The sequence below is a fragment of the Eriocheir sinensis genome, unplaced genomic scaffold (assembly GCF_024679095.1).
Source record: "Eriocheir sinensis breed Jianghai 21 unplaced genomic scaffold, ASM2467909v1 Scaffold941, whole genome shotgun sequence".
Classification (NCBI taxonomy): domain Eukaryota; kingdom Metazoa; phylum Arthropoda; class Malacostraca; order Decapoda; family Varunidae; genus Eriocheir; species Eriocheir sinensis.
The window spans coordinates 128,642-151,994 of record NW_026112321.1 but is presented as its reverse complement, the minus strand read 5'-3'; the positions used below and the strand labels follow the sequence as shown (position 1 = coordinate 151,994).

Here is a 23,353-nt window from a genome sequence, read left to right as displayed (position 1 = left end):
CTCCGTCTTGTTTGGTCGAGTGTGTTGTCGAGTGTTTGGTTCTCCTCCACCCTTCCTCAACCCCATCCCCCCCTTCCTTTCCTTACCTTCTTCCCCCCTAACACCCACCACCTATTCTTCTCCCCCTCAACCCCATTCCTCCCTTCCTTTCCTTACCTTCAACCCCCTAACACCCACCACCTATTCTTTTCCCCCTCAACCCCATCCCCCCCTTCCTTTCCTTACCTTCTTCCCCCCTAACACCCACCACCTATTCTTCTCCCCCTCAACCCCATTCCTCCCTTCCTTTCCTTACCTTCAACCCCCTAACACCCACCACCTATTCTTCTCCCCCTCAACCCCATTCCTCCCTTCCTTTCCTTACCTTCAACCCCCTAACACCCACCACCTATTCTTCTCCCTCCACCCCATCCCCCCCTTCCTTTCCTCACCTTCGTCCCCCCTAACACCCACCACCTATTCTTCTCCCCCTCAACCCCATCCCCCCCTTCGTTTCCTCACCTTCTTCCCCCCTAACACCCACCACCTATTCTTTTCCCTCAACCCCATTCCCCCTTCCTTTCCTTACCTTCATCCCCTAACACCCACCACCTATTCTTCTCCCCTCAACCCCATCCCCGCTTCCTTTCCTCACCTTCTTCCCCCCTAACGCCCACCTCCTATTCTTCTCCCCCTCAACCCCATCCCCGCTTCCTTTCCTCACCTTCTTCCCCCCTAACGCCCACCTCCTCTTCTTCTCCCCCTCAACCCCATCCCCCCTTCCTTTCCTCACCTTCTTCCCCCCTAACACCCACCACCTATTCTTCTCCCCTCAACCCCATCCCCCTTCCATTCCTCACCTTCTTCCCCCTAACGCCCACCTCCTATTCTTCTCCCCCTCCACCCCATCCCCCCTTCCTTTCCTCACCTTCTTCCCCCCTAACGCCCACCTCCTATTCTTTTCCCCCTCAAACCCAATCACCGTTGCCAGATTGTCGTACTCAAAGCATAGTATTTACCGGTTTCTGACGCCTAACTGTTGCCAAGAAACATCAGGATTTAACTATTTTAACAATAATTATAAGTGAATCTCCTTATTGGGGTCCACGAGACAGTTTTTGGGTCAGAAGTCGGTAAATATAAGAGGATGAGTAAGATGATCTGGCAACGTTGAGGTCCCTAATCTCCTTTTCCTTTCCCCTTTTGTCCATAACCTCTTTCTATCCTTTCTTCCTTCATCCCTTAACCTCCCTTTTTTTCCGTACCTCCGTCACCAATAATCGTTTCTCCCTATCCTCCTTCATCTCCCAATTCCTATCCTTTCCGACATCACTCCCTATCTCCCTTTGTCATCCTTTCCTCCTCCATCTCTCAGTACCTCCTCCTCCTTTCCAACTTCATTTATCTGTCTCCTTCCTCTCCCCCCCTTCCCCTCTTCCTCTGTTTCATTATGTTTCTTTAGGTGTTCAGGCAGGTAACTCGAGGCCACCCACATCTTGGAACACAGAAAACCGAGAAGAGAGAAGAAGAAGAAGGAGGAGGAGGAGGAGGAGGAGGAGAAGAAGATGATGATGTTAATGATGATGATGATAAAGAAGAAAAAGAAGAAGAGGAAGAAGAACAAGAACAAGAAGGCGAAAAAGAAGAAGAAAAAGAGAAAGAGAAAGAATAAAAAAAGAAGAAACAAAAGAAGCAGATGGCCTCGTAGACGACTCAAATAAAATAAAAATAAAAAAGAGGTTAAGGCTAAAAATAACGGCAATGACGACGATGAAAGCAACAAAAAGCAGGAAGATAAAAGATAAAAAAAGATAAAAAAATAAAAGAAAGTTAATTATGAGTACCCGCTGTAAAAAAAAAAAAAGATATGGAGCTGAAAAAAAATATTGAGACAAATTAGGCGGTGGGCTACATAGGCCCATCGTGCACCCCCCCCACAGCATAACGAAAGTGCATTTTTCTGAAGCTTTGGGATGTCCCCAATACCAAATGGAACTTTAACAGGAAAAATCTAGGGATGCAATAGGGGTAACTCTCATATGTTTTGAAGGTACCGTAAAAATACCACATCGGTGAGCGTAAAACAGTTCTTATTCAAAGCTGCCTCCTGACCTTACTTTTTTACACAATTAAGCATGTGACGTGTCATTTTAAAGGATTTTCATCAGTCTTCACTTTAGTATATAACAAAATACAATATCTTAATTATATTTACGAATAATATCACTAACACACGTACCACCACAGTTTCCTTAGCACAATCATAAAAAAATATTGAATAATATTTTACATACACAATTCTTGTAAACTTTTCACTATATTTTCAGTTTGATAGAGAGAGCTAGTTACATGATGGCACTGAAGAATGAACACCCTCACTCCAAGAGGAATAGATCAAATGCTGATGATGCTGAGATTGTCTGTGTGCTTCATATGGAGGGACAAAAATATGGAGCGATAAAGCCATTCTCCACTGTATCAGATCCTCAATCTAGATTGCTAAGACTACAGGATATCAAAAGGAGACGCCTTGCACAGCCTATAGATTCCCCATATCGTATGGAGTCAACATGTGAACTAATTCCTGATATATTAAATGATAAACATGGATACCATCAAATCTGTTATCAGAGATTCTGCGCCAATCTACATCGTCTGGACATTCAAGTAGTTGACACTGAAGTGTCTTCAACTTCCAGGTCTAGTCGCAAGAAATCTTCAAGAGACAGCACTCAATTCAAACCAGATTGTATCTTCTGTAACAATGAAGGTCGCAGAAAGATTAAGAGTGGAGGAACCTGGACCACCGAAGGGATGTCAGTCTTCGATCGGGACGGCGGCAAGTTTATCCAGGATTTAGCAGAGAAGAGAAACGACCAAAAGCTACTAACCAGAATAAGAGGAGTTGACATGTATGCTTGCGGAGCCAAATATCACAGGTCATGCCATGCCAAGTATTGCCAAGATCCCATAAAATGGAGAAGTCCTGACAAAGAAAAGAAAGAGAAGCAAGAATCGATGGTTGAAGCTCATGCTAATGCATTTGCGAGTGTTTGTAAAATTGTTGATGATGTGGTGCTGAAGCAACGGAACATTTTGATGTTAAAAAATTTATGTGACACATATAGACATACTCTGGAGAACTCAGATCATAAAAATCCTAACTTCCGTAGTGAAAACTTGAAAACAAAACTGGAGAAGCATTATGGAAGTCACTTATCATTCTGCCCCTTGGGACAATTTCATTCATATATCCTGTACAACAGCAATGTTGAAATCAACCAAGTCATGAAATATGCATATGAACTGGGCAGCAAAGACGTGATTGAAACAGCTGGAGCTCGTCTACATCAGGTATATTGACAAAAATTATTATTTTTTTCCGTGTTATATTGATTATCTAAGATGTATGATTATTACATATATTAAACATGTAATGCTGCAAATATGTATTACATCAACAATAATTTGAATAGAAAAATACATATTATAAATATCACATATACTAAATGTTTTAAATTTTGAGGTTTGAGAAAATGAGTGACTAAATACTTAAAATAACAGGTAGAATCACAGTATTTTGAAAAGAAAAACATGTAGATTTCACATACGATGGAAATAGTTTGCAGGACATCCTGAACGCTTTCAAGAATTCTGCAGAGTTGATGTGGCCACCAACTGCCCAATCTCTAATCAACTCAGACATTGGTTTGCCTTCATCTTTAGAAAAATTCTTGTCTAACATGCTATATGGTGCATCGTCCCCAAGAACTGAAAAATCCAAGCGATTAGTGTCATCCATTGCTCAGGATATCTGTAGAGCAGCCACCAACAGTGAATGGAAGCTCCCTAAGCATGTTTTGATGTGTTTGACTCTGCGACATATGTTCAGAAGTGAGCGTCTCGTCACCATGCTGAACAGGTTCGCATCAATACTATGTAGAATTTGACATTTTAACATTGGTATTGTTGCTTATATATTGCCCAAGGAGATAGTGTAGAAATTCAACGTACTATTTACTCAGCAACCCTCTGTGTACTTTGAATGACCTATAGTAACTGACAATTTATTCTCTTAAACTAGTTCCATTCTACCAAATTCATACATTTGTTTTACTTTGTATTTCGGCAGGTTTGGTCACTCAGAGAATTATGCCTTCTCACTGAGCTGGAAACTGCTATCGCACAGTGTGTTGAAGATTCCTCTACGTTGCTGACTAACCAGATTGTCCGGAATCCTGGTCCACTGTCCCTGTTCCATTCAGAGTTTGATAATTTTGACATGTTAATCAACGATATGACTGGCGGTGGTTCAGTTCACACAGCACATGGCATAATGCTACAGGAAGTATCTGGTGCAGAAGGGACTCACAGGGAATTACCGTGTGTCCCAAAGACTGGTCGTAGGTCCCTGGAACTCAAGGAACCTGAATTACCGGACTGCTATGTGACAATGAGAAAAGATCCACGGCTGCACATAAACCAGCTGCATTATCCAGAAGGGGCTACTGCACTAATGAACTCTACCCGAAGACAAATGCTTTGGGTCATTGCCAGAACTGTGTACAAAAGTGGACATATAGTTCCTGCCTGGTCGGGTTTCCTGTCTCAGACAGGAAAGAAACCTCAACAGATAACAGTCATTGACTACTACCCAGTGATTCCGAAACCCATAACAGAATACAAGACTGTTAAAGAGTGCTTGAAATGTGCAGAACAGGCAACAGATGAGGTTGGACAAAAGTACGTAGTGACAACATTTGATTTAGGGGTATGCATGAAGGCTTACCCATTAGTTTGGAATAACCCGACAGAGTACGAGAGACACATTGTCATGATTGGTACATTCCATGTTACGTGTGCTTACCTGAAGATGGTGGGGAAAAAGATGGCAGGTTCAGGTCTGTCTGATGTTCTACTCGAAGCAGGTTTGATTGTCTCCGGATCATTAGATGGGGTTCTTAAAGGCAAAAACTATGACAGGGCCATGTTCTGCCACAAGGCCGTACTTGAAGGTCTTGAACAGCTATTGCTTGAGAAATATCAAGAAATATCTCCAACGGAATGTAACTCTCACCAGAAGATTCTCACAGAATACTCAACGATCTTGTGTATCATCCTTGCACTGACTCTCACAGCAAAGCTCTCAGAGATGAAGGGCTGAAGAAATATATAGATGGATACATGGAATTTCGTCAGAATGTATTGGAAGGAGTGATAGGCAAAACTGCACAGTTGTGGATATCCTATATGGATCACATTTGGCTTGTATTATCTCTGCAAGAATCCGTGAAGGATAATAACTTCTACCTCTATGCACAGTCCATGTACAAAATGGCAGACCTGTTCTTCAGTTTTGGTGGACAGAACTATGCAAGATATCTCACTTACTTTGGCGTGTTCCTTGCCAACTTGGATGCTTCACATCCAGGTGCTGTGGATCTTCTGAGACTAGGAGCATTCAGTGTAGCCCGCTCCATGATACCTGGAAATCGGTGTGATGTCGACAAAACTATGGAGGAGACTTTCATGAGACATGCCAAGTCTCGAGGTGGTGGTGCTGTAGGTGTGTCTGGCCTTCTCACCAACTTCAGTACATATCAAAGATGGGTCCGGTCAACACATGCACGATCCCAGTATGTCAATGCCACTTTGCAGGTTGCTGGAATGGTTTGTGGTAGTGCAGAAAACCAACACCGAGACATCAAGCTTGCTGGAATCAAGAGGAGTGAGAAGGCCGTAGAGAAAGTAAAACTCTCGATCCAGAGCTTCCTGAACCCTTTCAACATGGAGACCAACGATCTAGTAATTCTGTCCTCTGGTGCTACTGCATCAACAGACATAACTAGAGATGTGCTGAAGGCAGAATCAGTTGGTGCTGAAGCCAAGGCATAATTTATCTCCAGCCGCCTTCAACAAGGAATAGATTTCTTTCAACCTGTCCAGCGACTGAAACTAAAGACACTTGAAGCTATGAAAAAAACAGCCAAAGCTACCAACAGCCAAAACAAGGTGGTTCAATACAAACAACAATCCAACTTTGTATTCCAGTTATTCGTGAAATGCCAGGAACAAAATATCAAATTGGACCTACCAATGTTGATGAAATATCCCTTGACTCCTGTGCCATATAGTTTGGCAACTGCAGATGGTTTCTTTGCCAAGACTGACAAATCAAAGGCTTTCCATCATGTAGCGAAGGATGTTCCCAACGATGAACCCCCACCAATCAAAGACACCCTGGTAATCCATGATGGAAATGCTGTCTTCTACTGTATGAAAGAAATTCCTACCAACTTCAGGCTCATATCAGGGAAGATATTCAATATGATGGGAAAAGGCGATGTAATTTTCAGCACTGATTCCTACCACCCAAGTTCCATCAAGACAATGGAGAGGCAGCGTAGGGGAACTACTGAGAAGCTCATTGTAAAGGGTGCTAGCACCAGAAAGCCGCCAGACTGGAAAATGTTTCTTGCCAACGATGACAATAAAAAACAACTCATTGATCTTCTTGTCAAAGAATGGACCAAGGATGAATATGCGCCAAAATTAAAAGGTCGAGAGGTCACAATCATATCTGAAGGTTCTGCTTATCTCTTGACATCAGTAGATGGAATCACCACTGAAAGGAAAACAATAGACATACTCCACTTCTCACAAGAAGAAACAGATACACGTGTAATACTCTATTGTAATTATTTGTAACTATGCAAAGACCAAAGGATATCATAATTGCCGAGTGAAGAGCCCTGACACAGACATATTCTTCATTTTGTTGCACTATGCATCTCAGTTGAAGGGCATCAAAATTTTGTTCGAAACAGGGACAGGCAATAAGCAAAGACTGATAAACATTGGAGAACTTGCTGCAGAATTAGGTTCAGAGCATTGTACAGCACTGTTGGCACTGCATGCATATTCAGGATGCGATTCGACCAGTTGTTTTAAGGGGATTGGAAAAGTCAAGCCAATCAAAGTTATGCATAAAGCACTGAATTTCTCTGGCCCTCTCTCCAAGTTGGGAGATACTTGGATGGTGTCTAGAGATGTGGTCAAAGAGCTGGATGCATTCACATGTGCTATGTATGGGAAGAATCGCCTTACCAGTGTGGATTCAGTTCGCCATGCCAAGATCATTGATCTCTGCTCATATGGTATTGTTCCCACAACAAATATCGACATGAGTGCACTTCCTCCGTGTCGTGAATCTCTATTGCAACACATCAAGCGCGTGAATTATCAGGTTTGTATCTGGAAATGGTCCCACATACAGCACCCACAAATACCAGACCCTGAAGATCATGGATGGATACGTGTGGATAACAGACTGGAACCAATGTGGTACAACAATAAAATGCTTCCCCAGGAGCTAGTAGATGTTACTACAAAGAGAAATATCAATGAAAAAGAAGATGCAAGTGAATCTGAAGATAGTGACTTTGACATAGGTTACATAAGTGAGCACAGGAATAATATAATAGAATCAGAAAGTGATGATGAGTGACAATGACTATCTATCTATTTATTTATTCTTATAACGCTCTCTCTCTCTCTCTCTCTCTCTCTCTCTCTCTCTCTCTCTCTCTCTCTCTCTCTCTCTCTCTCTCTCTCTCTCTCTCTCTTTCCCTCTTCTTAGGGAGGCCCATCTTCTTAGGGAGGCAAATATGGACAGTAGGGCGGATCGTTTTTCAACTTTTTTTTATTTTTTTGTTCCTATAGTGATAAAATGTGTCTCATGGGTGAGAAAAAAATATTTGCAAAGTTTCAGGTGTCTGCGATGATGTCTTCTGCCTCCCCACAGAGCTTAAAAGTCAATTTTTGAAGTTAAAAATCACTTTTTTATCAATATTTTTATTTTATTTTTATTTTTATTTTTATGCGCTCCTATAGTGATAAACTATCTTTAAGTGGTGTATTTAGCTCCTATTATTAATGGGAACGTCTCAAGTCTTTATCTTCTGCCTCCCCAAATGGTCTGAAATATTAGAAAAATGCAGAAAAACTCGCATAATTTTAAAAAAATCCCAAAAATAAAATAAAATATATGTTCATTTCCTATACAACAGAATTGTACTGGCCTCTAAGTTCATGTATGCAAAATATAAACATTGAATATCAACATCTTTTGTCTCCCCAGACAGCTTAAATTTAAGTAAAATTAAATATAATACACATGAGTTTCCAATATTTTTTAGTAAAGTCAATGTTGCACTTCAGGCGTTCTATTAGGGATAAACTACCTTTAAATGAGTCTAGCACCTTAGTAGACATAGTCAACTATATCATGAAAGTCTATATTCCAGTCTGGTTTACTATTAAATCAAAGCCAAATTTCTCGAATGGTGCTAAGCACTTTTATAAGATGGTGTTGTCCATTCAAGAACTAAATGAAAGAACAAAGATAATTGTAGCAAAAGTAGTAAAAAGAAATGCCACTTACTAGTGAAGAGGCTTCTGTGACTAGTTTGATGTTTCGCTCTACACTTTGTGTGTGGCACGGAAATTTTGGTATTAGATCAGAAATGTTGTTACCCGTTTCAATCGCATTTGTGATTATGTCGTCAGAAATATTCTGTGTAACTGGTGGTTCATGGATTGTTGTTTTCTGCCAGTTGATGATGTCATAGTAAGTCTTGCTATTCAGATTAATTTCAGGAACTATAAACTGGCGAATCTGTGCGTTGGGGCGACCTGAATGGCGTGCCTTCAGGATTCGCCGGAGTCCCAACTCTCGGATGTGTCGTTCCTCATCACTGATCATTCCCACTAGTAAGTTCTCTGCATTAGCAAAGAATGCATTTCTTTTTACTACTTTTGCTACAATTATCTTTGTTCTTTCATTTAGTTCTTGAATGGACAACACCATCTTATAAAAGTGCTTAGCACCATTCGAGAAATTTGGCTTTGATTTAATAGTAAACCAGACTGGAATATAGACTTTCATGATATAGTTGACTATGTCTACTAAGGTGCTAGACTCATTTAAAGGTAGTTTATCCCTAATAGAACGCCTGAAGTGCAACATTGACTTTACTAAAAAATATTGGAAACTCATGTGTATTATATTTAATTTTACTTAAATTTAAGCTGTCTGGGGAGACAAAAGATGTTGATATTCAATGTTTATATTTTGCATACATGAACTTAGAGGCCAGTACAAATAATTCTGTTGTATAGGAAATGTAAACATTAGATATTTTATTTTTGGGAATTTTTTAAAATTATGCGAGTTTTTCTGCATTTTTCTAATATTTCAGACCATTTGGGGAGGCAGAAGATAAAGACTTGAGACGTTCCCATTAATAATAGGAGCTAAATACACCACTTAAAGATAGTTTATCACTATAGGAGCGCATAAAAATATAAATAAAAATAAAATAAAAATATTGATAAAAAAGTGATTTTTAACTTCAAAAATTGACTTTTAAGCTCTGTGGGGAGGCAGAAGACATCATCGCAGACACCTGAAACTTTGCAAATATTTTTTTCTCACCCATGAGACACATTTTATCACTATAGGAACAAAAAAATAAAAAAAAGTTGAAAAACGATCCGCCCTAATGGACAGGGATCAGAGGAAGAGGTGTCGGGGTGGGAGGAGGAGGAGGAGGAGGAGGAGGGAGGTAGTATCCCTTTCACTGTCCATATCCGGTAATAAACAGGCCTGATAGCCGTCTCAAGGAGGAAGACCAACATTTCATCAAGTATGTAAATTTACCTCTCAGGTGCATTTTGAGGAGGAAGGAGACGGGGTGGGGGTGGAAGGGGAGGGAAGAGGAAGAAGGGCGAGGGAAAGTAATGAGGAAGTGGAAGGGAAGAAGGGATGCTGGGAGGGTGATATAGGAGCGTGGGAGTGTGTGTGGGGAGGGGGGGGTTGTATGAATGTGTGTGTGTGTGGGGGAGATTGTGTTTGTGTGTGTGTGTGTGTGTGTGTGTGTGTGTGTGTGTGTGTGTGTGTGTGTGTGTGTGTGTGTGTGTGTGTGTGTGTGTGTGTGTGTGTGTGTGTGTGTGTGTGTGTGTGTGTGTGTGTGTGTGTGTGTGTGTGTGTGTGTGTGTGTGTGTGTGTGTGTGTGTGTGCTATAAATTTATCAATGGAATAAAGAACCAAATCCCAGTAAAAAAAAATAACAAAACGCCTTCGATCATCAGTAAAGTTCAACATATCAATAACTAATGAATCTATATATGATGGCTTAGAGGGTGCAGCGTGCCAGATTGTCGTACTCAGCCGCTTATATTTCCCGACTTCCTACCCCAATAACGAAACTCATTTATAGTTATCGTTAAAAGAGTTAAATCCCGATATTTCTTGGCAACAGTTAGGCGTCAGAAATCGATAAATAATATGCTCTGAGTACGACAATCTGGCAACGGTGTGAGGGTGTATATATAATGAATAAATCTATGGATGGGAAAGAACAGAAGGAATGGACAGTACAGGAAAGAGACAAAGACAGATAAAAAAGCAAAAAAAAACTAAGAGAAGAAGGAAAAAGTACAAAGACAAAAAAACAGGAGCAGAATGGGATTAAGAACAGAACAGTAAAAAAAAGTGACGGGAGGTGAAAACATGCAAAGTAAGGAAAAAATGTAAATAGAAATGGAAAAAGGAAGAAAAAAAGGAAAACAAAATCAAGGAGCAGACTGAGGAGGAAAAGAAGATGAGTGAGAAAAGGGTGCATAGGATTGGGTGGAAAGGTGCATGTAAAAAAAAAAAAAATAGAACTAAGAGAAAAAGGAGGAGAAAGGAAAGCCAAACTAGAGCGATATGAGAAAGAGAACAGGAGGAGGAATAAGAAAGGATGTATAGGAAGAGGAGTGAACATATGAACAATAAAAATAATAAAAATAAAACCTCTAGGAAAACAAGTAAAATAATGAAAAAGTGAAACAAAACTGAAAAGGAGAATGGGAAGGACAGAAGGAGTAAGAGAGGTTATATAGAGTAAATAAACAACAAAACTAAACTGAGAGAAAGAAAACGAGGAAAAGGAAAACAAAACAAAAAAGCAGAATGGGAAAGAAAATGCGATAAACGAAAAAAGGGTGCAAGAAGAGGGCAAACTAAACAAACAAAAAAAGACACAAATTGAGCAATAGAAAAGCAAGAAAAGGGAAACAAAATCAAAGAGGAGAATGAGAAAGAGAACAGGAGGAATGAGAAAAGGGGGCATGGGGTGGGAGCGGGAGGGGGTTCGGGTGTGTGTGTGGGGGGGGGGGGAGGGGGGGCAGGAGAAGGGGGTGAAAAGAAAGGAAATATGGGCTGGGAAAATCGGGTTAAGTCTCCGTGGTCTGGGTGTCTGATGTGTGTCTGCAAACAAGCCTGTCTGTGCCTCCCTTTGTGTCTGGGTTGTCGCGGGGTGTGTGCAGGGTGGGGGGGTTGTCGTCCCTTCCCCGTCTGTGTGCTCCTGTGGCCTGGGTTGGATTATGTGTATGGGTGTTAAACCGCTACTACTATTACTTATGCTGCTACTACAACTATCACTAATCCTGTTGCTTCTCCCATTACTACTTCTACTACTACTACTACTGCTACTACTACTACTACTACTACTATTACTACTAGTACTAGTACTACTACTACTACTACTACTACTTCTACTACTACTTCTACTACTACTACTACTACTACTACTATACTACTACTACTACTACTACTACTTCTACTACTACTACACGAAAGAGAAACACGAGATCCATAAAAAAATAATGAATGAGTTAATAAAGAATGTCGAAACGAAGAAAGAAGACCAGTAGCGTAAGTTAAGGGTAGTAATTTCCTCTTATTTCTCTCTTTACTGTAAAATTTCCATATCCCTTTCTTCCTTAGAGACACATGGTGTTCTCTTCTAACTATTTCCTGCCGGCCCATTGCCGGAGGGAGAGGTGGGTGGGGAGGAGCCTTCATCTATTCTATCCTGTCCTACCACACGTAGATTACTAGTAGTAAGTTAAGGGTAGTAATTTCCTCTTATTTCTTTCTTCACTGTAAAATTTCCATGTCCCTTTCTTCCTTAAAGACACATGGTGTTCTCTTCTAACTATTTCCTGCCGGCACATTGCCGGAGGGAGAGGTGGGTGGGGAGGAGCCTTCATCTATTCTATCCTGTCCTACCACACGTAGATTACTAGTAGTAGCAGTTGTAGACAGACACCCTCGCCATAGACCGACAGGTCTTCTGGTGTCTGTTCTTCCTATGTATTCCTATGTATCCTGTTCCTGTTTTGTTTTCGTCGGCCTATAGCGAGGATAGGTTTTTCTGATAGGGCCTGCTTTGTATTGGCCATATCTCGCTTGTTTACTTTGCTGGGTGTTGTTGTTTTGTTGTGTTTATCTAGTGTTTTTGAGATTACGCCAGAGAGAGAGAGAGAGTTGTGTTTATCTAGTGTTTTTGAGATTACGCCAGAGAGAGAGAGAGAGAGAGAGAGAGAGAGAGAGAGAGAGAGAGAGAGAGAGAGAGAGAGAGAGAGAGAGAGAGAGAGAGAGAGAGAGAGAGAGAGAGAGAGAGAGAGAGAGAGAGAGAGCGAGAGAGAGAGAGAGAGAGAGAGAGAGAGAGAGAGAGAGAGAGAGAGAGAGAGAGAGAGAGAGAGAGAGAGAGAGAGAGAGAGAGAGAGAGAGAGAGAGAGAGAGAGAGAGAGAGAGAGAGAGAGAGAGAGAGAGAGAGAGAGAGAGAGAGAGAGAGAGAGAGAGAGAGAGAGAGAGAGAGAGAGAGAGAGAGAGAGAGAGAGAGAGAGAGAGAGAGAGAGAGAGAGAGAGCACGGGTTCAGGAGAGGTCGCTCGGCATCAGACCTCCTCCTCCTGCTCAGCAAGTCTTGGCATGACGCCCTGGACTCTGGTCGCCCCTCACTTGTTGTTGCCCTAGATATTGCTGGCGCATTCGACTGTGTGTGGCACAGGGGCCTCCTGGCCAAGCTCGAACAGCTCGGCATCACAGGACAACTGCTGCAGCTGTTTTCGATCTACCTGCACGACCGGAGTCTGAGGGTAGTGGTGAACGGGTGCACGTCAGGCAGTTACCCAATCACTGCCAGCGTTCCACAAGGATCAGTACCGGGCCCGATTCTTTGGAACGCATACTTCGACGAGCTGCTCCGTGACCTACCAGTGGCCTCAGCCTACGCCGACGACTGCACCCGGTCCCACAGCTACACCAGGGAGGAAACTGCGGACGTGATCGAAGCCACCAACCACCATCTTAGTGACATCATGGCCTGGGGACGACGTTCCCCCGCGTTCGGGGGAGGACGCCAGACTCCTGCAGGGACGGCTGATGTTTGGGGACTACACCCTGGTCATCAAGGACTCCATCAACATCTTGGGGGTGGAGGTCGACTCCAGACTCAGTTTCGACAGCCACCTGGAGTGTGTGGCGCGCAGAGCCTCCCTGAGGGTGACACTCCTGCGTTGCGTGCGGCACCTGCTCGACGCAGACGCCTCCTGAGGCTCTACAAAGCTCAGGTGAGGCCCGTCATGGAATACCCCCCTCTCTCCTGGATGAGTAGTGCCCAATGTCACCTCTCGCTGCTGGACAGAGTGCGGAGGAGGGCAGAGCGACTCATCCGCGATGCCAGCAGCTTTCAGCAGCAGCAACCACATAGACACCAGTGGCGGCAACGGCAACATGGACAGCAGCTACATCACCAGCAGGACGCCCCCCGCTGTATGCTCGACAGCCTCGGGCACCGGAGAAGGGTCGGTGCCATCACAGTCCTACACAAGGCCCAGGTCCAACATACACCTCACCTGGCGGCACTACGGGTCCCTTGGAGGAGAAGCCAGCACACCACGAGAGCGGCGGTGGCTAACGACCTCCTCCTTGAAATCCGAAAAGCCGCACAGCCAGGTGCCAGAGGGCCGTCACGAGTGCCACGACACACTGGCGGAACGCCTTCACGGGTGAAGTGGGCGTTAGGGCAATGAACACCCAGCAGGTGAAGGTGGCGGCTCATGCCTGGAGTCGCACTTACCCGCCCTAGTCACATACGCCTGAGCACAAGCACAACACAACACTAGTGACATTGTGCGAGATAACGCTTTAAGATAGGCGACCTCAAGACAGAGGTCGTCTTTAGCATGGAGACAATACCCCCGCCCCTTCTGTCATATGAATACCATTGTATCTTGATGTTTAAATAAAAATAAAAAAGAGAGAGAGAGAGAGAGAGAGAGAGAGAGAGAGAGAGAGAGAGAGAGAGAGAGAGAGAGAGAGAGAGAGAGAGAGAGAGAGAGAGAGAGAGAGAGAGAGAGAGAGAGAGAGAGAGAGAGAGAGAGAGAGAGAGAGAGAGAGAGAGAGAGAATGTATTTTGTATTTGTATGTTGTACGTGTGTGCAACAGTGGACAGTTAATTTTGTCCCATACACAGGCTCTTGAAATAGTTACACCTAAAAAGTGTAATTTTGAGCCTCCTTTTTGTACAGAAATATTATATTATATTTAAATAAAAGAGAGAGAGAGAGAGAGAGAGAGAGAGAGAGAGAGAGAGAGAGAGAGAGAGAGAGAGAGAGAGAGAGAGAGAGAGAGAGAGAGAGAGAGAGAGAGAGAGAGAGAGAGAGAGAGAGAGAGAGAGAGAGAGAGAGAGAGAGAGAGAGAGAGAGAGAGAGAGAGAGAGAGAGAGAAATTTATATGCATCATACCAAAATTTAATTAACACAAGCAACCAAACACACACACACACACACACAAACACACACATACACACACGGACAAATTGTTCCATCATCTAAACTTCTAAAGATATTCGAATAATTACAACCGCCAGGAAGAAGCATTTCAAGGCATCTAGAAACGAATAGGAGAGAAAAGAAAAAATATATCACGGAGATACAAATGCAATGAATCTTCAGTTAACGACTGGTGTAAAAACGGTATGAAGGAAAAAGACAAAAGGAAACCTGGAAGATAATATGCAAAGATAACATTGTAGAGAAAGGGATGAAAAGAAAAAGTCAACAACGACGAAACGTGAAATGGTAAAAGAAGGAATACGAAGGATTAGTTTAAATCAACAAGAACCAGGTCAGGTAGGAGTAACGATGAGTAGAGAATCTAAACTATGAAAACGAAACGGATAAAATGAAAAAGAATGAGTAGTAAGACAGTATTAGGAGAATTCCATCGGAAAAAAAAAGTATGTAAAAAAAGATAAACAAAGAAACAAACAAACAGACATACATTTACACCATTATCTTTATCAAACACACTTACAAACCACAACGATTCAACCAAATATATCATCCTATAAAACGAAAAAGAAATACCCGCAAAAATCTCTCAAGAAAACTAAAGTCAAAAGGCTCATAATACAGCACGACACCAGGGACCGGCAAGCACAGGCCGTGGCATCATCCCGGGGCTCAGGAGCACAGCCAGGCCTCGCATCGGGAGCACAGGGGGTCATAACTCAGGGGCCGCGCCACCTCGGACACAAACTGGCTCACTCCCGGGCTTACTGGCCGTGTCTGTTTGTCTGTCTGTCTGACTGTCTGTACGTATGTAGGTATGTGTATGTATGAATGTTTCTCTCTCTCTCTCTCTCTAATCCGCTAATCCCTCTAACCGTGTTCTAGTTTCCTTGATCTCGTCATTTCCACGTATTCTACTTCCACTTTTTTTTTCTCTCATCTTTTTTTTCTTTCTCTTATCAAATCAGCCTCCTCCTTTTTTTCCTTCTCCGCTTCTTCCTCCACTGCAACATTTATCTCCGCCCTTCCTTTGTTTCCGCTCCTTCCAAGTTCACTTTTTCCTTTTTCCTACTTTTCTCTTGCCTCCCTTCCCATTTTCCTTCCGCCTTTTCTAATATGCCTGCTCTCCCATCTTCTCTCTTTACTTCCGTTTTTTTACTTATCTTCTTTTGTTCGTTAGTTCGTGCGTTAGTTCCTTCATTCCTTCCTTACTTCTTTTTTCTCTTCCTCATCCTTCTTCTCCATTTTTTGCCTTTATCGCTGCTTCCTCTCTTTTTTTTTCTCTCTCTCAATATTGTGGTCATTCTTCATTCTTTCTTTCAATCTCTCCCTCTTCCCTTCCTTCCTTCCCTCCTTCCTTCTTCACTCTCCCAATTTCGTCCTTCCTTTCTTTTCTTTCTTTCCTCCTTCCTTTCTATATTTCTTCCTTTCTTTCTTCCTTTCTTCCTCCATCCCTTCCTTCCTTCCTTCTTTCCTTCCTTCCTCCACTTCTTCACTCTCCCCATTTCTTCCTTCCTTCCTTACTTCCTTCCTCCTGATTCCCTGATTCCCTCTCACCATTCCGTTCTTCTTTCTTCCCTTTCTTCCTCCATTCCATCCTTCCTTCCCTTCTTCCTCTCCCCATTCCTTCCTTCCACTGTTTACTTCCTCTCCCCACTACCTCCTTCACCTCACTTCATGTTGCTGTCTGCTTCTTCTTCCGGTCAGGTGCTGATCATGATTCTTCCTCTGAATATAATGAGAGAGAGAGAGAGAGAGAGAGAGAGAGAGAGAGAGAGAGAGAGAGAGAGAGAGAGAGAGAGAGAGAGAGAGAGAGAGAGAGAGAGAGAGAGAGAGAGAGAGAGAGAGAGATAGAGAGAGAGAGAGAGAGAGAGAGAGAGAGAGAGAGAGAGAGAGAGAGAGAGAGAGAGAGAGAGAGAGAGAGAGAGAGAGAGAGAGAGAGAGAGAGAGAGAGAGAGAGAGAGAGAGAGAGAGAGAGAGAGAGAGAGAGATTAAAGCAGAGAGATAGATAGCGGTGTTCCTGACAGAGCAGGTCACGCATCAGGAGGGAGAGGAAGAAGGAAGAGGGAAGAGAGGAGGAATGAAGAGGAATGAGGAGGAGGAGGAAATAGTCAGGACTCGAGAGGATGACGCAATACTCACTCGAGATAAATTTGTTTGTAGGTTGAAAGATAAACGAAAAATATAACAAATAACAGTAAAAAAATATGATTTATTAATATAGTGTAAATAAATATATCTAACATAACAAACAAACAAATGGAAAGCTCATAAAAGACTGTGATATAAGTAAGAGTAACTTAGAGGGCAAAAAGTTACATAAAATATCTGATCAAAGATTAAATAAACAGTTCAACACTAAATAAGTGATTTATGTTGACTCCGGAAACCAACATATTTTCTTAAACCAGCGAAGTAAAGCTAGATCATCAATCCAGACTCCGTCTAAAACAGAATACGAAAGGAAAACTACGACTCGTTTCCAACAGAGGAGCGTAAGCACATTACCCATCATTACTGAGGCGCCTCGAGCAAAGAGTAAAAATGTTTAGTATCCTCCTCCCCCCACTCACGAGACTGAATAGAAATGAGACGCCCGCTCTAATGCATACAGCTTCTCTTTATTTTCTTTCATCTCTCGCTTTCTACCGAGTAAATAATTGAATTCCTGAGTTAAAGAATAATGAGATGAAAGAAATTATGAATGACAGATGGTGAAATTCAGTAAGATGCAGAGAGGAACAATAAAAGACCGGCTCAATAAGTTTCAGGAATATTAGGAAGGGTACGAAGACAAAAGGAATTATGCCAGAAATAAAAAAAAGTGAAAGAGTACTAAGTAACGAAGCAGGACAAGAAGCGGAACTTAGTTAAATAAGTTAAGGAAACCAGACGAAGTGGGAGCGAAATGGAGAAAACGGAAATGTGAAAAAAAAAAACTTATAGAGATAAATATAAGTGCGATAAATGAAATGATGATGAGAAAGAGTGACAAAGACGAGAGAGAGAGAGAGAGAGAGAGAGAGAGAGAGAGAGAGAGAGAGAGAGAGAGAGAGAGAGAGAGAGAGAGAGAGAGAGAGAGAGAGAGAGAGAGAGAGAGAGAGAGAGAGAGAGAGAGAGAGAGAGAGAGAGAGAGAGAGAGAGAGAGAGAGAGAGAGAGAGAGAGAGAGAGAGAGAGAGAGAGAGAGAGAGAGAGAGAGAGAGAGAGAGAGAGAGAGAGACAGACAGATAGAGATAGAGAGAGAGAGAGAGAGAGAGAGAGAGAGAGAGAGAGAGAGAGAGAGAGAGAGAGAGAGAGAGAGAGAGAGAGTAAAATTTTGGGAGATAATAGAAGACCAAAAAGATGAGGCAAGGGCGGGAAATGGAACGTTTAAAAAAATGACAACTGAGAGAGAGAGAGAGAGAGAGAGAGAGAGAGAGAGAGAGAGAGAGAGAGAGAGAGAGAGAGAGAGAGAGAGAGAGAGAGAGAGAGAGAGAGAGAGAGAGAGAGAGAGAGAGAGAGAGAGAGAGAGAGAGAGAGAGAGAGAGAGAGAGAGAGAGAGAGAGAGAGAGAGACGAACTGACAGACAGAGACAGACGCAAAGAAAAAAAAACCAGGCGAAAAGACATAAACAGATACGCGAAGGCTGAGGAAAAGAAAAAAAAACAGCAGCTCCAAAACAGAAAGCCAGGCCGACATTCAGGATCCAGCGCATTCATAGTCCCAAGAAAAGAGCCCATCATAGTATTTCCCTTCGGACGTGAGAGCTAGAAAGGCCCAGGTCCCTTCGGCCGCGGCGACAACGGTGGCGACCCAGCTTGTGTACACTGCTCACACACACACACGCCAACCTCACACAGGAAAAAAAAACGTGTATATACTTTTCGTGAGTCTACCTGTCGTTTTGCTTCTCTCTATTTCTATCTCATTATGTGTGTATGTGTGTGTGTGTGGGGAGGATTTGTTTGTGTGTGTGTGTGTGAATGGCACGGTACACACACACACACACACACACACACACACACAAACACGCACACGCGGACAGAGAGAGAGAGAGAGAGAGAGAGAGAGAGAGAGAGAGAGAGAGAGAGAGAGAGAGAGAGAGAGAGAGAGAGAGAGAGAGAGAGAGAGAGAGAGAGAGAGAGAGAGAGAGAGAGAGAAAACACACAAAAAACACAAAAAAAAACACAAAAGATCATACAAAACACACAACTGAAGGACATTGAAAAATATATAGAACAAACTCATAACACGATAATCCGAGGCATGCTTCGAGGCAGGATGAGAAGATGAGTAGAAAAAAAAAGGCAAATTAGGTGGAGCAGAAAAATGATGAAGCAAGGCAGAGGCTAAATGAGGGACACGGCTTCTTTTCGTCTCCACTTCCTCGTATTCGTTGTTGCGGCGGTTTTGTTGCCCAATGAGAGTGAAGCACCGACAGTCAGCTGTTTCATGTTTAAGATGAAGAGGGAGAGCGAAGGGGAGAGAGAGTAGAGAAGGGTAAAGGTAGCAAAAGGAAAATAGAGAGAGTGGAAGCTGAAATGTGGAGGAAAGTTATTGAAAGGTAGGGCAGAGGGAAGAGATAGACAGATAAATAGATAAACAGATAGATAGATAGAAATAGCTATATAAGACACAGGAAGACAATGAAACGGGCAAAATAACTCAAACATACAAAAACACAAGAAATTGATTGACATATATACATAGATATATAGCATATCTATCTCTCTCGTAGGGCGAGAGAGAGAGAGAGAGAGAGAGAGAGAGAGAGAGAGAGAGAGAGAGAGAGAGAGAGAGAGAGAGAGAGAGAGAGAGAGAGAGAGAGAGAGAGAGAGAGAGAGAGAGAGAGAGAGAGAGAGAGAGAGAGAGAGAGAGAGAGAGTATTAGATAACGAAAGAGGAGGGACAGGGGGGGGTAGGGGAAGGGTACTAAGTGAGTTATCTCTTACATAAACAAAGACAGAAAGAAAAGGAAAACGAAATAATGGAAACAAAAAAGAGAAACAGGAGGAAAGAAAAAGTGGAACGAAGAGACGGCAGGAAGGGTGAATACAAGGACATTAGGTACTAGACAGACAGACAGACATAGACAGACAGGATAGGGAGGAACATAAGATGGAGGGACAGGAAAGAGAGAAGGAAAGGACAGGACAAGAGTGACAGAAGACCAATTTTAGGGACAGAAGAGGGAGGGAAAGGAGAAAGAGGAACAGGAAAAGAGGGAAGGGACAGAAATGGAAGGGGAGAAGGAAGGGAAATGGTTCTAAAAAAAATATCAGCTACATAAACAAAAAGTAAAGTAGTATAAAAAAATGGAAACACAAGTGACAGAAGTATAAGGACGAGCAGCAGTAGGCCATTAGGTAACAGCAGGAGGGAGGGACAGGAGATGGAGAGGGGGAGGGAGAGGAGAGGGGAGTGGAGGGGGGAGTCAAAGAGTGGGTATCCTAAATGAATTACCCCCCTACAGAAAGGCTTTAGAGGCAGCAGAACAGTGGCCGACTTAAGGAGAGGGAGGGACAGAGCTAGAGAGAGAAAAAGAGAGACAGAAGGAGAGAGGGACAGATAGAAGGAGGAATAGGAAAAGGAAGAACAGGAGAAGGAAGAAAGGGAGAAGAAGGTTGCTACAGAAAGGGGAGGGACATGAGGGAGGGAGAAGAAAAGCAAAGGGCTAAGAAAAAAAGAAGTAAATGAAATAAAGAGAGGAGAGGAGGGGGAGAAATAGGACTTTAGGTAACAGAGGAAGGGACAGAGGGAGGGAGAGAGAGAGGGAGGAACAGGAGAAGGGAGGAATGGGAGAAAGAAGAATAGAAGAAGAGATAGAAGATATAGGAGCTGAAGAAAGAGAGAAATGGGAGGAAGAAGGAACAAGAGGAATAGGTAGAGAAGGAAGGAGATAGAGATAAACAGGAACAGGAGACTAGAGGGACAGTGAGAGGGAGGAACAGGAGTGGGACATGGGAAGGGGAGGGAAGGGGTAATGGAGGGGGTCCTAAATGAACTAGCTCCCACAGAAAGGTTTCGGGGGCATCGGAACAGTGGCCGCCGTCTTGCCTTGAGGAAATCGCAGCGGCGCCACAAATTAGAGTGGAAAGCTTATCACCAGCGACGCCAAGTTTTTTAATAACTTCACGAGGCTGAAAAGGAGCTGGAAGGAAGGGAGGGGTCGGGGAAGGGAGAGGTGGAAGGGTAGATAGGGAAAGAGAAGGATGGAGAGAGAGGGGGAGGAATGGATGGGGGTAAAGGGAAGGAGAGGAGAAGGAAAGGAAAAAAAACAGTTTTAAGAACATAACGGCTAGTTTCTCACCCCCTGAATCATCTTTGCCATCCTCCTCTGTATTGAGGGGAAGGGAAAAACCGAGGAAATGGAAGAGAAACTAAGTGAGAGGAAAGGAAATAGAAGGAAGGGTAAAAGAGGAAAGGGAAAAGGAGAGGAATAGCAGGCAATGAAATAGATATGAGAAATGGAAGGGAGGGGAAGGGAAGAGAAGGGAGCGAAAAGCAACGGGAATGGTGGGCTGGGAATGAACGGGGAATGAGTAAAGAGAAGGGGAAGTAAACTAGGAGAGAAACAGTAATGAAGGGATGGAAAGGGAAGGAGAGAAGGGAAATGAAGGGAATGAGAGGAAAAGAACTGGAAGGAAGGGAAGGAAATTGAGGGAGAGAGAAGGAAAGAAAATTGTAGAAAGAAAAAGTGAGTAAGGAAAAGAAAAGAGAGGAGAGAAAATGGGACGAAGGGAAGGGAAGGAAAGGAAAGGAAAGGAAGGGATTTGAAGCGAGAGAAGGAGCAGAAGGAAGGAAGGGAAAGGAAGTAAGGGAAGGAGGATTGTGTAGCTCTGAACTCTCTCTCTCCCACTCTCTCTAATCTCCTTTTATTATTTTCCCGTACGCATTGGATTGAGATAAGAAGAGCGTGGGAAGGAAGGCGAGGAGGGAAGGAGAAAGCAAGGAAGGAAGGAAGGGAGAGAGGGAAGGAGAAAGGAAGGATGGGAGAGAGGGAGGGGAGGACGGAGAACTGACGGGAGAGAGGGAAGGGAGGAGAGGAGGAGGGAGGGAAGGATGAAAGCAAGAGCAACAGGTGGAGACGAGTCAAGCAAGCCAGTGACTTATTTTATCATGTCTCCTCTCTAAACTTTTTCTTTCTCTCTCTCTTAGTTCACATATTATTTCAAGTAGGCGTTCTTCTTGTTCTTCTTGTTTAGTTCGTGTTGTTTTTTTGTGTTTGTTCTTCTTGTTCTTCTAATTCACTTTGTTATTTCTCAACCTTCCCGGCCTATTCTGTTTTCTATCAACTGATTTATTTTTCGCGTCGTCTTCCTTTTATCCTCCTCCTCCTACTCTTCTTCTTCTTCTTCTTCTTCTTCTTCTTCTTCTAACATTAAATAGAAAACAAAATCTTGGAATAATAAAACAAGCTTAAATTAATAAAAAAAATAAAAAAAAACACAAAATCACTTCACATTTCATATATTAACTCAATTATCATAAAAATCAGAGCGCATATACACGTGGCCATCAAACCTTTTAGTTAAGTGTCGCATACTTACATAAACTGCCAAAAACTCAATTGAGAGTCCATACAGTTTTTTGATTAGCGTGAAGGGCGAACTAATGCACCAGGAAGCGTGTCGGTGCGAACAACAACAAGCGTCACTCTCCTCAGCGTGACAATGAAACAGTTAATCCGCCTCGCCTAAACACGCACCGGAGCTGAAGCATTGGAAGAAAAATAGTGTCAGTGGATAGAGCGAAAGGAATTATGTATTGACGTATACTATTTTGTTTCTGTACATGAACTGAAGATGCGGAAATCGTGCAAACAATCATTAGTATCACAAGGGCGTTCATGAAAAGCCTCAAGAACTTCCACGTGAGGCTTTTCAAACGGGCGAACTGAGGCGGCGACACGCTAAAGAATATGGGCATTAGACCGAGAGGCCATCTATTTTTTTTTTTTACCGCAGAGGAGATAGTGCGATGATAAAAAAAAAAGCCCGCTACTTACTGCTCCTGAATAGAGTAGAGTGGGGCGAACTGAGGTGGTGACGCGCTAAAGAATATGGGCCTTGTACCGAGAGGCCATCTAATTTTTTTTTTTTTTTTTTACAGCAGAGGAGACAGTGCAATGAAAAAACACCCGCTACCTACTCTTCCTGAATAGAGTAGAGTGGCCAAAAAGAGAAAAATTAGATTGGCCCTCCCCGCAAGACTATAATAAGAGCCGTGGAAAATCTAATACCGTGTTCTAGGAAGGAGACGAAGCAAGGCTGAGGGTTAAAACCTAAACACACACACAATATTTTCTTGTTTCTTTGTATCGCGTTGAGGAGAGTCCGGGGAAAGGCTTAGAGAACTACATTTTTTTTAAAAGTATATACACGTTAATTTTAAGGTATATGATTTCCTTTTACATTTTATTGCTTATTCGAACTACTCAGGTATTATATTTTTCTCCCACCCCTTATCTCTGTCTATCTATCTTTCTATCTTTATGTATCCAAATTACTGTTATTGCTTATTTAACTATTTAGATACATGTTCTCTCTCAACGAAAGGCAAATCGACATATTATGCATCAGTGAATCATGGTTACTCACACACACCCCAGACTCACACGCGAACATTCCTAACTTTAAACTTTACAGACGAGACAGAGGCAAAGGCGGAGGGGCTTGTATATATGTTCATAATGACTTACACTCAGCT

At 42.8% G+C, this 23,353-nt stretch overlaps 1 protein-coding gene across 1 annotated transcript; it reads left to right on the top strand.

Moving 5' to 3' along the window:
• The first annotated feature begins 1,910 nt into the window (after positions 1-1,910).
• LOC126994969 (uncharacterized) lies at positions 1,911-4,090 on the top strand. The gene is made up of 2 exons (XM_050854245.1): positions 1,911-3,333; positions 3,609-4,090. The coding sequence occupies exons 1-2, from the start codon at positions 2,329-2,331 to the stop codon at positions 3,927-3,929; spliced, it is 1,326 nt and encodes a 441-aa protein (XP_050710202.1). The 5' UTR covers positions 1,911-2,328; the 3' UTR covers positions 3,930-4,090.
• The last annotated feature ends 19,263 nt before the right edge of the window (positions 4,091-23,353 follow it).